This window comes from Aspergillus glaucus (assembly GCF_001890805.1).
Source record: "Aspergillus glaucus CBS 516.65 unplaced genomic scaffold ASPGLscaffold_15, whole genome shotgun sequence".
NCBI classification, from domain to species: domain Eukaryota; kingdom Fungi; phylum Ascomycota; class Eurotiomycetes; order Eurotiales; family Aspergillaceae; genus Aspergillus; species Aspergillus glaucus.
The window spans coordinates 461,801-475,442 of record NW_019170467.1 but is presented as its reverse complement, the minus strand read 5'-3'; the positions used below and the strand labels follow the sequence as shown (position 1 = coordinate 475,442).

The window sequence follows — 13,642 nt, the reverse complement described above, 5'->3', positions numbered from 1 at the left end:
TATAGATACATTCAGATTCGTTCAATATAGCAATGCATTCTAATATCGAAATATGATCGTAAACATTCAAATTGGAAGCCATGATTAGCCGACTTGCTGAGAAACACAAATGTATGGTCCTTTGCCGTTCAGCAACTCAACCTTTGTGTCCTAAATACCGATCACGGCGGAGACGAGGTGCCAGTATCGCCCAGTGTGATCATCCCAACATTGTATTTGGATTCCTCAAAAGGCTCAAGAGTCACGTCCTTTCTAAGGATATAGCGCTTGAACTTGTATGGAAGCTCCACAAAAAGACGGTACGATGCCAAGTTCCTCGTTGAAGCTTCAAAGACGGTATGCATCTCTTCCAGCGGATATTGGCTGGTTTCTCTCATAAGCAAGTATGTCAGAAAGAAGATCAAAACTAAGAGCGATCTAGTAGCAAGTCAGCATTAGCATGTCTCCAAGCTTTTAAGAGAGGCCACAGCACTCACCCCATTACAGAAGGACGGAGGAACACAGATTTCCATGATGAAGAACTCATTAATTCAGCAAGAAAGCTACTTGCTTGCACAGTCGACACGGTCATAGCCATGCCAATTTCTGCTAATGTAAGCCACACTTTTACGAGAAAAGGGAGAAGAGAAAAGTAGCACTTACCGCGGTGGCTCAAAGGAAAAGCCTCGGAAGCATATGTGAGCGGTACATAAGTAGCAAAGGACATAAAAAGAATGACTGTTGATCCCTGAAATAATGTTTTAACGATATAATAACCCTGGGGACTTAGCAATGCTCTGCCGACTTCCAATAGCATTAATGGCCAAATGATATGCGGCATTGCCCTCATAAGCAGCCCACGTCGTCCATACGCCTCGATTGCGTGTGCAGCAAACAGCTTAAGACTGAATTGGAGGATTATGAAAAAAATGATGCCTAGAAGCATCAGAATAGGCGGGAATAAACTTGATTGAATAATGCGCTGCACATCCTGGTAGGGTGTCATTTGCATAGTGGCGATCGATATATAGACGCTAATGACAATGCATGACAGGAACGCACGTCTTATTTTCGGTAGCGTGACAACTTGATGAAACCTGGTAGTAAAGCCTGTTTTCCCATGATTTCGCTGTTCGGGTATAGTTTGGATGTATATCATGTATAAATCGCGTCCAGCTTGTAGCTCCGTTTTTCGGAGCCGACAGAGAGACATGTATGCTCGGTGCATCTCGCCTCTGAGTACCAGCCAGTGAGGAGATTCAGCTGATGCCCCCATGCAAGCAAATAGCAAACAGGAAGCTATGAAACTGGTAGCAGAACACACTCTTTTCATGAGGATCATGTTTGATGTTGGATCCGATGTTGTTGTTGTTGTTGATCCAACTGCTAACCCAACCAAAAAAATTAGCCCGGTCATGAGTATCATGGTCATCTGTGTGATCCTTCAACCTTGTCAGTAAAATGTTGGCTGCACAAAGCTTCAAATCCAAACAGCTACTTACAACTGCATCCATGATACCGCACGACCGCGAGAACGAGCAGTACTAATCTCGGCTCCGTAGATGGGTAGGGAGCAGACCAATGTGCCCATGGCAATACCACTTATTAGTTGACTGACCAATGACCATTGCCAGCTTTCACCGGCGCCTGCAACGGAGCCTACGATATTAAAAATCGCAGAAGTCATGATAGCGCCTCGGCGCCCGGAATTCCTGTTCAATAGCCCCGATAACCAATACCCAATTATGACGAAAAATGAAGTACTATTGCAATGGTTGGTATATAAGTCAAGTAGATGACTGAGTACTCACTATTTGCTAATGCTTAGCCATTCCGGCAGTGAAATGAAATCTTCATAAGCTGTATTCAAGCCCATCGTGAATTCGGCTTGTGCACTTAAGAACCAGTTAGTGTGATATCCAAACCCGGGGGGAGGCTACCACCAGCTACTTACATGACAGTCCCACCTAGATAGTAGGATAAAAGAGTCATAGTGTGGAAAATGTCCTGACGGCCGTAGAGCCAGCGCCGTTTCTCCAGCGCTTCGACGCTCAGAGCCATAATCTCATCTTGGTTCAAGCCCTCAACAAGCCAGAACCTATCAGGGCCCTGAGATAGCAATGCACCTTTCCTCAAAAAATCACGTATGTCATAGAGATTATACTTGGCCGTGAACTCGTCGACACCAATCTGGATTTGGCGCTGGCTCATTCTTGTAAAGTGGTAATGATACTCCTCGCTGTTTAAAGAGGGGTTAGCAAAAATTCAAATAATAGCAGAGTAATATGGCCAACGTTGAATGTTCAATTTCATTTTGTTCCTCCCATTCATGTTGCACATGTTCGTGCGATATGGCCTCGGAATCCGGTTGTCGTCTTCTGGTTCCCCTTCCGGTCAACATCGTTATCCATCTTGATATTATCGACATTTTTAGACGATATATTGGTGTCCGTTACAACAGTACGCATTAATTGCGCCCCATAACGAAGAGGAAAGAAGCGAGATTCACGAGGCTGTGTCTACGCGGCCACTCAAGAGCCTCAGCTTCGCAGGACACGTGATAGAGGACTTCGCCTCATTCTCACTGCTCTATAGTTGGCTCTCTTTAAGCCAGTCTGATGCTAATAACATGGGTATGAGCTCCAATCATTTCTCTGAATTTCTCATCATAAAAAAGAAGGAAAATTGTGATATTTCGAGCAGACATTGGGCATTTCTGGTCTGCTCACTTGATGCACAAATCCAAAGCTCTAAACACTGCAAGCCCCAAGCTTCCAGGATCCACGGTGATGAATTATACGGGATATACCAGAAGATAAACACATTTTTTAATACAGCTTCAACAAGAGCGATTTTGGGAGTAGGAACAGCGTGTTGTTGACGCGGTTCGACGAGGCTGAGCTTGGCCTGCAGTTAGTCACCCGATCAATGAGGCTGTATTCTGTAGAAAGTACCTCTTTTCCATTGACGGAGTTACTCAACTATTATCTAGAATTTCTTCTCTCCATTGTTTTACGAAATGGAAGACGAGGATATAGTGCAGCGATACAAACTGAACGTGTCCGTCCTGGGTGACCGAAATCACGAAATTCTCCGCGCGCCCACCGAGGGCCGATGGCGGGAGCATGGAACCGTCACGAAGATATGGGAACGGAGACATGCCCTTGCTCAACATGTATATCTGGAAGAGTCTCAATTTGGCGAACTGCGGGCCATCAAGCAGGTGCATTGGAGAGATTTCAAGAGCGACCAGAGTGAGCACTAGGCCATGAACCTGAGGGAGCTTCAGGTCATGAGACAAGTCACAGAGGTATGATCGGACTATCAAAGAGAATTGTTATTTTTCAGCTCATTACCGATACTCATGATTGCTATGTAGAAAAAAGCCTTCTTTGTCCAGTTCTTCGGATGGTTCCTGACCCAGGATTATGTTTCTTTCGCGATGGAGTATTGTCCACTCGGCGACGTTTCCCAATGCTTTGAAACTCCTGTTTCCGAGGTAATGGCTCGAGATATGTGTGAGAAATTGCTGGAGGGGCTAGGCAAGTTGCACGAGATGGGATCACCCACCGAGATATCAAGCCTCAGGTACGCTCTCCAGTGAAGGTCTGAATTATGTCTAACTTGTCATGGATAGAATATACTAGTGGTGAGAATGGATCCGGTATGGGTGAAGATTGGTGACTTTGGAATAAGCAAGAGTTTAGTGGAAGAGGTATCAGGGCAAAATGATTATATGCAACTTAGAAACATATGAAACGCTCCCAATTCTGACTGTAAAAATATCATTACTAAGATAGCTTTCAATATTCAAATTCTATCCAAAGTTTGCATGCGATTCTGTTCGCTACGTTTCCGGTCTATTGTTCTTCCTACGGGACCATCCCGGCGATGTCGGATGGCATCCCGAAACCATCCACACTGGCATACATTTTCACTCATTCTACATAAAAGACATCAAGATGAGCATCCCCTTTTTCTTTAGCATTTGCTTATTTCAAGTCCATAGCATGGCATCCACCGCTATTGAATCCTTGTCCGATGCGTGGGAACGCGTCAACGAAGGTTATCCACGAATTTCCATTATCGGTCTCCGGTTGTTGATTGTCTTCATTGTTCTTTTCTGGCTACGCGAACAAATTAAGCCACCGCACAAGAAACGAGGCAAAAATCGGAGAAAGTATCGCTTCCCCCCTGGACCCTCGGGGTATCCTATTATAGGGAACTTACTCCAGCTGGGGGCAAGCTCGAGATGATGTGGATCATAAGTTCGTAAGTATTGAAAATCAATTTTCTTCTTACTTTGTTCTGGCATGGAATCAGCAACTAGCCCTCAGAGACTACGGTGAAATGGCGACTATACATCTCGGTTCTAAAACCTGGGTCTTTCTCAATTCTTCTTGAGTGGTAACTGAGATCATCGCGAAAAGAGGAAGTATAACCAATGGCCGCTCTCCGTACCCTGTGGCCAGCGATATTGTAAGTCGCAAAGGCCGGTCTCTGGTCCTCCCTCTGGCGCAATGGGCAGAGAAGCGCTGGTATCGGAATCACTATCGCTATGCCAACTCGGTAGTACATCGGATCGCGTTAGGAGAGCGAATCGTGGCGGCCGGAATACTAGGGTTCGGGATAAATATATATATCCCGCGGGGTTTTCAGGGCCAAGTGTAACCTTGCGAAAATATAGTTACATATCCATTTGTTTTCAAAAGACACATAACTACCCCAGGGTAACATCCTGATTAAACTTGAAGAAAAAAGATAAAATGTACCCCTGAAAATCCCGGAAGAAGCAACGATATCCATTCAATGCTTATATTAAGAGCACGTGCGCCACTCTCCTGATCGGGAAATCCCGTGATCGGCAGCCAGGAGAATATCTGTCAGACTCAGAGCTCTAAATTGACAGCCACTCCCATTGAATATTAAATAGACGACTGTATCGATAAGAGGAGTGCAATTGGTATATATCCAACCCTCATGCGCCCTGTGTTCACCAGTTATTGCTCTTATCACGGTTGTTGACCCACCTCCTTCCGAATCGGTATATCAACCGCAGCAGGGAAAGATTCAACGCCAGAAGAGAATTGAACTCCCCTGTCTATTATGAAGCCACAAACCGCCATGGCTGCTTCCTGGTCACTTCCGACTCCAGTCTCTAATGTACCGTTATCCCTTCCGGGTGTATCTTCTTTCGTCGCGTCGGCTGGATTCCCGACCTCTGCTTTTTCGTAAGTATTTCAAGCCATTAACGAACTGTATAACTAACTGAATCCAGGGCATACTATTATTCACCTGCAAAGCCAACTCGGCAACCCCAACCAATGATCCATGATCCTGTTCTGAACATCACATTTCCTCACAACCTTACACATCCAGATACGATACCAGACGACAAGTCGGATCCAATCTATTTCCCAGAGCCACTCAAGAACTTGTCTTATACTCAGAAGCTTGCGTTAGTTGACGAAATAAAGGTCAATGTCCCGAAAATTCTTCAGTCAGACGCCACAGAGGACAACTGCGCCAAATGCAAAAATGCCTTGGCAGCAGCCAAGCCGGCCGCTCTATATGCGCCGAATTGGGTACCAGATGCTATGGTTTCACTATGTCAAGAATACCAGTTCAAGTCGAATGATAGCTGTGAGAGTAATTTTGCTGCGTCGATCTTTGGAGCTACCTGGACGCAGGTGCTGGCGTATGCAGATGTCGAGGGGCTCGATGGCGACTATATCTGTAACTTTTTCAGCCCCTCTTCCTGCGAGAAACCAAAGGCTAGTCCACTGGATACGACGAATCTCTTTCCCAAGCCTAAGCCAGCGAATGCGAGTGTGCCCAAGCCCAGCGGCGAACGAGTCAAGGTGTTGCACCTGTCGGATATCCACTTGGATCCACGGTATGCGGTGGGCGCCGAAGCGAACTGTTCGTCCGGAATGTGCTGTCGTGAGAATGAATACAACGCTCAATTCGAGGATCAAGTTCTCTTGCCCGCGTCCGCATATGGCGCATACAAGTGCGACACACCATACGACCTGGCGCTGGCGGCTTTGGAATCAATTGGCCCTTTGACCGGAACGACGAATGGCAGCTCTCTCGCTTGGACATTATATACGGGTGACCTGGTCTCCCACGAGCCCGAGAACCAGTTGTCCCAGAAATACGTCGAGTACACAGAGACCAGCATCTTCGACATGTTGAAAAAGTACCTTGCGGGACCCGTCTTCCCAGTCTTGGGGAACCACGACACCGCTCCGTCCAATATTGACTCACCGCACAGTCTCCCGGGACGTCTTGGAGAGCAACAGAGTTGGAACTTCGAGCATGTTGCAGGATTATGGCAACATGAAGGATGGATCGACGCAAAGGCAGCAGAAGAAGCACGGACACAGTACGGCGGTTATTCCATCAAGACGCACTATGGTCTTCGCATCATTGCATTCAACTCTGGTAAGCAAACCCACTTTATACATCTCAATTCAATACTAACGGCACAGACTTCTGGTACAAAAGTAACTACCTAAACTTCATCAACACAACCAACCCCGACAATTCTGGCGTTTTCGCCTGGATGATCACCGAACTCCAACACGCAGAAGACAACAACGAGCGCGTTTGGGTAGTAGGTCACGTCCCCAGCGGCTGGGATGGCGGCAACGCCTTCCCCAACCCAAGCAACCTCTTCTACCAAATCATCGACCGCTACTCACCACACGTCATTGCAAATGTCTTCTTCGGCCACAACCACGAGGACGAATTCATGGTCTACTACGCCAACAACGGCACCATTCAAAACAGCCAAACAGCACTAACAACCGGCTGGATCGGACCAAGCATCACACCCCTCACAAACCTAAACAGCGCCTTCCGCCTCTACGAAGTAGACACCGGCGACTTCAACGTTTACAATGCCTACACCTTCTTCAGTAACGTCTCCGAATACACCTCCCTGCACACAACAGGACCAACCTTCCGCCTCGAATACTCAACCCGTGAGACCTACGGCCCCGCCGCGAACTGGGACGCAAATGCACCCCTGAACGCGACGTTTTGGCATCGCGTGACAGAAGGCATGGAGAAGGACTTGAGTCTCGTAAGCTGGTTTAATGAGCTGCAGGGGAAGAGGAGTGTTAAGAGTCCGGCGTGTGACAGTGAAGAGTGTCAGTTGGCGAAGATTTGTTATATGCGGAGTGGGAGTAATGCGTTGGGGAGGGTGTGTGCTCAGGGGTATGGGTCTGTTCAGAGTGAGTTTAAGGTATAGAGATTGGATGGCTAGGGATTGTTTGGCCCTAAGGTCATCCTGTATATAATTAATGGCATGATTGCATGTAAAGTATAGACTACGATCAGGACTAGAGATAGACATGTGCATTCCTGACGAAAGAATTAAATTAATCAAGTACCCAGAATACAAGTACAAACACATTAAATCAAGTCTGCTCCGTACACCATAGGCATTAAACAAAAGGTATTATTTTAGATCCCATTTCCACCTATCCAACCATTCCACCACTAACTTCATCCCCTCCCCCCAAGATATTTTATTAGTTGATATAGGCATATACGCCAGATTAAGTAGTGCTAATCGTCCCGTGAAGATTATCGTCGATATCGAGGTATTCATTATGCATTAGACGTCCAATGGCGGTCGTTGTCCTTGTCCTTGTTTTCTCGAGAATCATAGCGTTCGTTTCGACCGTTTTCCTTTTTCACGTTTCACCCAACATCGACTAGACGCTTTGTCGCACATCGATCTGCACATCCATATTAGCCCCAACTCTCCACTTTTCACATCCCTCGAGAAAACAAACCTAGACCTGGGCCATGCTGGGACGGCTGGGACGAGAAGGACCAGTACGGGGACGCTGGCGAGAACCACCAGACTGGCGCCACTGGATGAAAGAAAGGATCATAGAGGCGGTATACCCAGCCCAGGCAAACCAGAGGAATGCCACGGAAGCCTGAGCCTCGCGGCAACGCTTCGTGCGGCCTTCGGCGCCGTTGGTGACTTCGTTGTTGAGGGTGTATTCCTGCAAGATTAGTATCACATTTTCATTTGTGAATTTATGTGGTGGGAAACGTACATCGTTGGAACAGTCGTGGCACTCCAGTCTGGCAGCCAAGGCGATACCAGAGGTAAGGAAGAAAATGGCGTTGAGGGTGTCCAGGACGATCAGGATGATGGGGTGGCCCGACCAGTCCGTGTTGAAGGATGCCGGGACGAGGTAGAAAAGGGTGAACATGGAGAATGCAGAGGTGAACATGGCGTAGTTTACTGTCGCGGGGTTGCCGGAGAAGGCCTGGTTGATCATGTTACCGATGAGGGCCATGACCAGCAGAGTCCATATGAACTGCCGTGTATTAGTTTTGCATACGAGATTGAGAAGTTAAGTGAGCATACCTGCCAGGCCCGAAGGCCCATCTGAATTCCTCCAATGGCCATGATGATTCTCTTTGCTGTCACGCTGTCTTTCTGAGATGTGAAAAGAAGTAAAAGAGGGCAACGAGAGGATTACAATGAAATAGCAGACAGCTCAGCGGAGGTTCAATCCGATCGAAGTGATCTAGGCATTGGGAAGACAGGGCGACTTTTTATGTTCGGAATGCCCGGCGATGCGACGATGACGATATGCAAACTCTGCTACGTCATGTGTCGACTGGCAGACGATGCTGGCTCTGGATGAAATCACCATTGGCTTACTTTTCGAGCAAAGAATCGAGTCTTGACGAATTGGGAACGTGGGTATCAAAGGATTCTGCTCCGAGAGTTCAATCGCTGTCGGATCGGCATACTTGCTGATCAGTATGGAGGGGTAGATCTCGTATTGCTTCACATTCTTTGCAGTGTTAATGCATCCCTATGTGCATAGTCTCAGTCATCTAATCTAGAATATCTTCTGAATATTCTCTATTCGGCCGGGTTGAATGCTTCCGTCGCCATCCGCTCTGAAGCCTCCATGTCGTCACGGACAAGAGCTACAACATCGCATCCTCAGCCAAAGCTTATTCAAGACCCGCAATAGCCTGACTCTGTTATTTCCACTTAAAAAGCTCCCCGTGGGATCCGGTGCTGTCTTGGACATGGGTGTATCCGTCTCTTTCAGGTAATCGCATACCTTCAATGTCCGAATCATCCTGAATCACCACCATCCACGACTTGCATCGGTCCGGTTCTTCCCCTTGATTGTCAGGTACGGACAGGGCTTTTCGAGTCTGATTTTTCGAAATACGCGTTACCTTAGTCGTAAGTAAGCGCATGTTATGCTTTTCGCGAGACCAACGTTGGATCTCGGTCGATGACCGGCTTTGACTGGTAAAGCTTTGCCATCGTGAATTTCAAGTGAGCCTTGTCTTAGGAGATTGAATTAGTGTTTAGATTTTACTTGCAGTTCCGCTATACTCGCCATCGCAAACGATATTGGTGTTCGGCACGCTGAAGGCCCTCGAGGAGATGTATCCTGTCGGATGTCCATACAGAAGAGCATCGAGAAAGGACGTTTCCTAAATCACAATGTTCAACGTCTATGAGATGTACTACCGGTATTGGTCGTCCTAAATCTCCGTTTCAGCTTGCATTTCTAGGTTTCCCAGAGTGCTGGGATTTCAAGCACAAGTCACTTTGGCGATGCTCCAACCTAAACAATCAGATGCCAAACTGAACTTTTCGTGATGTGTCGTTTCTCTGCATCATGACCATTCCAAGGTTAGCCACTAACGACGTTGATTGAATCTTCACACCATCCAATTTTACGAATTGGGCATTGGTATTGAGTTTGTTGTTGGAAATTTGGATCATCTGTGACGCTGATTGCATTCACTATTAATCGGCAAGGCTTGTATTTGATGATGTTGGTGTCTGGATTCTGACCCTGTTGATAAAGTCCCTGCCCTACAGCAGCTCTCTATTTTGAGGCTTAGTGGAACTAACAATCCTATTCCCCTATTGTGGAAGAAGAGTAAACAAGGACACAGACATCCTTCCGAATACCAATCCCCACAGTAAACTACGCACAACAACCATCATGATACTTCTGAAAATCCTCCCACCTAGCATCCTCACCGTACAGAAGAGGAAGAACAAACTGGGCATCAAAAATAGCTCTCCACGGATAACGATAAGTGCATCGACAGACAAGCTCGGACCGTAGCGATGCGAAGAGAGACAGTGCAACGGCGTCCCTTTTTTTTCTTTTTCTTTTTCTGTTTCCGTCGCTGCCCTTTCAATCTTCTCCAACGCAGCAATAAACATATCCCGGAACTCAACTATTGCCTTCTTGGCTGTCTCTTCAGCTGCCCGGGGAACTATGAATTCAGGGATCATGGCAAACCGCTCAATATGAACATTTTGCGCGTTACTCCAGTCCAGGATGCCTGTGGTATTGTACTTATCATCAAAGAGTACATTCCCATGATGAAAATTCCATATGGCACAATGGAAATGGCCCGTTAATATATTCCTCAGTGACTATCGAGACTAACGACTTCTCTAGAAACCAAGCAACCGCTCCCTACTCTTTCTCGCCGGCTTGATGGAGAAAGTCTCTATGGCCGTTGAGAATCGCCTTTGTTTGATCTTTGCGAAGGCGATAGAAATAATCCAGCGATGTGGATAGGGGACCGATGGGAGACTGATAGCACATGATGGGAAATGGCAACACTTCAAGCTGGTCAGGATCAGTCGTGTATAAGATGCGGCCGATCTGGTTGCTGCGGATTGTACTCAGTTCGTGGATGGAGGCTGCTAGCTGAGCTGTGAACTTCCCCTCGTGAGCATCGGGTATTGAGAGAGCCATGCCTCTGTCTAAGATGTTTCCGGGAAGGGCTTCCATCAAGACATAGGGGTACCCGAAGTCATCTTTCATGTTCTCGGAGTACCCGAAAACACGAGGGACGGGGATTGATGTTTTGGCGCGGATCACGTTCATGGTGGATGTCTCACTCAACATCGAAATAGACATATCTGGGTCTTCAAGAGGATCCTGGGGTAACCTGATCCTCGCAACCCATTGAACCGAATCCGAAAAGGTCAATGCAACCACCAGATTACAATATCCAGATGTGAATTTCGTGGTATCGGCAAAGCAGGTCGGTGTGTCCCGGAGCTGCGGTTCCTCTTGTTTACGGATCTCTACGACTTTGAAGGAGAGGTAATTGAAATTTGCTTTTTGAAGGACTGTTCGTATTCTTCTTGCATGGTCACTTTCAGGGTCGATGTCTTGGAAGGAAGTCCAATTCTGGTTGACAGGAGCCATGTTTGATAAAAGCCTGGGAAATCAAGCACAAAAAGGAAGGTGGGCGGTTCAAAGGAATTTATAGACAAGGAAAGTGACTCACCCCGGATATGCAGTAATAAATAGTCTGTATTATATGCATACTGCCAGACAGTGTGACACCATTCATCGTTCAATCAACTCTCTATACAGCATATATCACCCTTCTGAAGGCCAATTTCCACAGCAACTCTTCCGAGTCAGGAAACCAGCCTCAAAGTGAATGACTTGTCCAGTTTGTCTCTATCCCATTCGTATATAGACGCCTCGCTCATGGACAGGATCGAGACGCATATGCTTGATGGTGTAGTGTACAGGGGTATTGTGGTCATTCGAGGAGGATTAGGATGTAGGAAATAGAGACGAGAACAGAGAGAGGATAGGTAGTTTGATATTAGGGTCATTTCATTCTATGGCAGTAACACCCGAGGAAGCTATGACTGTTGTTGGATACTGGCAAAGATTTTCTACAAGACTAGACGACAAAAAAGAAAGACCGACAAGGATGCGTGTCATACATTGACATCATGTATACAAGCACGTAGGTTGACCTGACAATGCAGTTACGAAGATATGAGGAGTAGAATAGTGATTGATATCAAAATCAAAGAGTAAAAAGTTACACAGAATCGAAAGCATCGTCAACGTCGCCAGCACGTTCCCTCGTACGCCACGCCGTGTCCTCGTATACACAGCGCATCCTCATCAAGGCATTAGAAAATAACAATATAACAGGGGCATCAATGCGTATCAACAAGAAAAAAGAAGAACAAAACAATATAGGGGGCACGATAAGACCTCTGCCAACGCCCCGGAACTCTCAAGATGCAGGTTGAATGCACGAATCAATCAGTGAACGCCACGAACCAACATAACAGCAGAGCCCAACAACAAAACGACGAAAAGTAAGTGGAAAGAGTCAACAACAAAGAATAGCTAATTATAGTAAGGAAACGTGCTCAGACTTCCATCGAATCGGCAATCTCTTCACTCATTGCCCGGACCACACCCTTCCTGGACCTTGAACGGGATTCCTCGTCGCTAAGGACGTACTGGTCGTAGTCACTGTCACTTGTGTGCCCAACCATATCGGCAACGTCGCCCAACCAGTAGCGAGCCCGCTTGCTGGAACTCAGGTCTGGCGTCAGGTAGCCATCCTCGAATGTGCGTTTGCCCGTTGGGGTAGCAACAAAGCCTTCGGTGTCGGTGGGCGTGTGGCTCAAGATAGGGATTGCACGGAAATAGAGATAACACACGCGCTTCCGGAGCGGGTTAAAGAAGAAGTAGTGGAGACTCCAGATCGCTCCGTCATCTGCGCCCGATGGGTCCTCCTCGGGGGTGTAGGTGTAAATCGAGCACTCCTTCAGCGACATGTGCTCGTCGATAATCCTCCACATCCTTGGCCCCCATGTAGAAGGGGCACTCGTGCTGTATGATCCAGATAACGTAGCTGGCGATGGAGGCGTCAGATCCATGTTCTCACGCGGGCGCAGGTTGAACAGAGTAGTGTCGATCGTGTTCATGACTTTCTTCAAATTCCGCTCCCGATGGAAATCTGATGGGCGCAGAACATGAGAAAAGTCATAATCGGGATGGCTCGCGTTGAGGGTTGCGATCAGGTAGGCAAATGTCCTGCGGCTCCCATGGTCGCTAAGCGGGCCGAACGGACTGGAGCGGGAGAGGTTAAGAGAAGACGCGGCGTCCGATGCGTGAGGAGGAGACAGAGAGGCGGAGAGACGGAGAACGGATTCGTATTGTGCTTCGAGGGACTGTTCAATGTTCCTGTATAGTTTGCGATCGGCTCGAGCAGCCTTCGTTATGTAAAGATCGCATCCTCCGGTTATATTGCAGTCCGCGGTATCGAAGGTGAGGGAACTTGTGATGTCCTCAAACTCGGGAAGAGGGATGTACTATACAAGCAGTGTGTTAGCGCCACAGGCAAGCATATATATTTCATGCGCAATGTCCGTACCTTCATCGTTGAGAGTTGCGGTCAATGTCGCAAATGCTGATAACAGGTGTGATGATGTCAGATAAGCAGATCCTCAGTGAGAATCTAAAACAGACGCGTTCTGCCGTCAAAGGAACAAAGGCAGAATCGAGATAGCGGAAGATTTTCAATCGATATAACAGAGCGATCCTTCGTACTATGTAAATAGTCGGTCAAGCTGGCGGTTTGTTGTCCACTTGAAACGTAGCCGATCGGGGCGACCGGGGTATGGGGCAAGTTACAGGGATGGGGGTAAACAAAGGTGCCTAACAGTTGGTTTCTGCAAAGACACCCATCACAGATGAACAAGAATGGTGAATGAAGATGAGATGCTCAGAAAGATGAGAGATATGGCAGGTACTTGATGGATAGACTGACTGAATGGTTGCGCGTTGCGGCCGAGGGG

At 47.3% G+C, this 13,642-nt stretch overlaps 7 protein-coding genes across 7 annotated transcripts; 3 read left to right on the top strand and 4 right to left on the bottom strand.

Moving 5' to 3' along the window:
• Positions 1-161: 161 nt before the first annotated feature.
• Positions 162-2,190, bottom strand: ASPGLDRAFT_27312 (uncharacterized protein; the record flags this gene model as incomplete). The annotated part of the gene is made up of 6 exons (XM_022543648.1): positions 162-417; positions 477-585; positions 643-1,421; positions 1,482-1,742; positions 1,791-1,874; positions 1,934-2,190. 6 exons carry the CDS (start codon positions 2,188-2,190, stop codon positions 162-164), a joined length of 1,746 nt encoding a protein of 581 aa, XP_022399170.1.
• Positions 2,191-2,998: 808 nt separating this feature from the next.
• On the top strand, positions 2,999-3,775 carry ASPGLDRAFT_83644 (uncharacterized protein; the record flags this gene model as incomplete). Its single annotated transcript, XM_022550226.1, has 3 exons — positions 2,999-3,233; positions 3,366-3,567; positions 3,617-3,775. 3 exons carry the CDS (start codon positions 2,999-3,001, stop codon positions 3,624-3,626), a joined length of 447 nt encoding a protein of 148 aa, XP_022399169.1. The 3' UTR covers positions 3,627-3,775.
• An 89-nt stretch (positions 3,776-3,864) lies between these two features.
• ASPGLDRAFT_49261 (uncharacterized protein) lies at positions 3,865-4,694 on the top strand. Its single transcript, XM_022547061.1, has 2 exons — positions 3,865-4,251; positions 4,410-4,694. The coding sequence occupies exon 1, from the start codon at positions 3,990-3,992 to the stop codon at positions 4,233-4,235; it is 246 nt and encodes an 81-aa protein (XP_022399168.1). The 5' UTR covers positions 3,865-3,989; the 3' UTR covers positions 4,236-4,251; positions 4,410-4,694.
• A 409-nt stretch (positions 4,695-5,103) lies between these two features.
• ASPGLDRAFT_130215 (PPN1 endopolyphosphatase family protein) lies at positions 5,104-7,237 on the top strand (the record flags this gene model as incomplete). Its single annotated transcript, XM_022540949.1, has 3 exons — positions 5,104-5,210; positions 5,258-6,426; positions 6,474-7,237. 3 exons carry the CDS (start codon positions 5,104-5,106, stop codon positions 7,235-7,237), a joined length of 2,040 nt encoding a protein of 679 aa, XP_022399167.1.
• A 423-nt stretch (positions 7,238-7,660) lies between these two features.
• Positions 7,661-8,841, bottom strand: ASPGLDRAFT_83642 (MARVEL domain-containing protein). The gene is made up of 3 exons (XM_022550225.1): positions 8,378-8,841; positions 8,061-8,327; positions 7,661-8,006 (listed from the first exon to the last, which is right to left on the bottom strand). Exons 1-3 carry the CDS (start codon positions 8,417-8,419, stop codon positions 7,788-7,790), a joined length of 528 nt encoding a protein of 175 aa, XP_022399166.1. The 5' UTR covers positions 8,420-8,841; the 3' UTR covers positions 7,661-7,787.
• Positions 8,842-10,451: 1,610 nt separating this feature from the next.
• Positions 10,452-11,361, bottom strand: ASPGLDRAFT_49254 (phosphotransferase family protein). Its single transcript, XM_022547060.1, has one exon. It carries the CDS (start codon positions 11,226-11,228, stop codon positions 10,485-10,487), a length of 744 nt encoding a protein of 247 aa, XP_022399165.1. The 5' UTR covers positions 11,229-11,361; the 3' UTR covers positions 10,452-10,484.
• Positions 11,362-12,045: 684 nt separating this feature from the next.
• ASPGLDRAFT_545772 (RNA polymerase III-inhibiting protein MAF1) lies at positions 12,046-13,568 on the bottom strand. Its single transcript, XM_022548088.1, has 2 exons — positions 13,219-13,568; positions 12,046-13,156 (listed from the first exon to the last, which is right to left on the bottom strand). The coding sequence occupies exons 1-2, from the start codon at positions 13,222-13,224 to the stop codon at positions 12,206-12,208; spliced, it is 957 nt and encodes a 318-aa protein (XP_022399164.1). The 5' UTR covers positions 13,225-13,568; the 3' UTR covers positions 12,046-12,205.
• Positions 13,569-13,642: the final 74 nt, after the last annotated feature.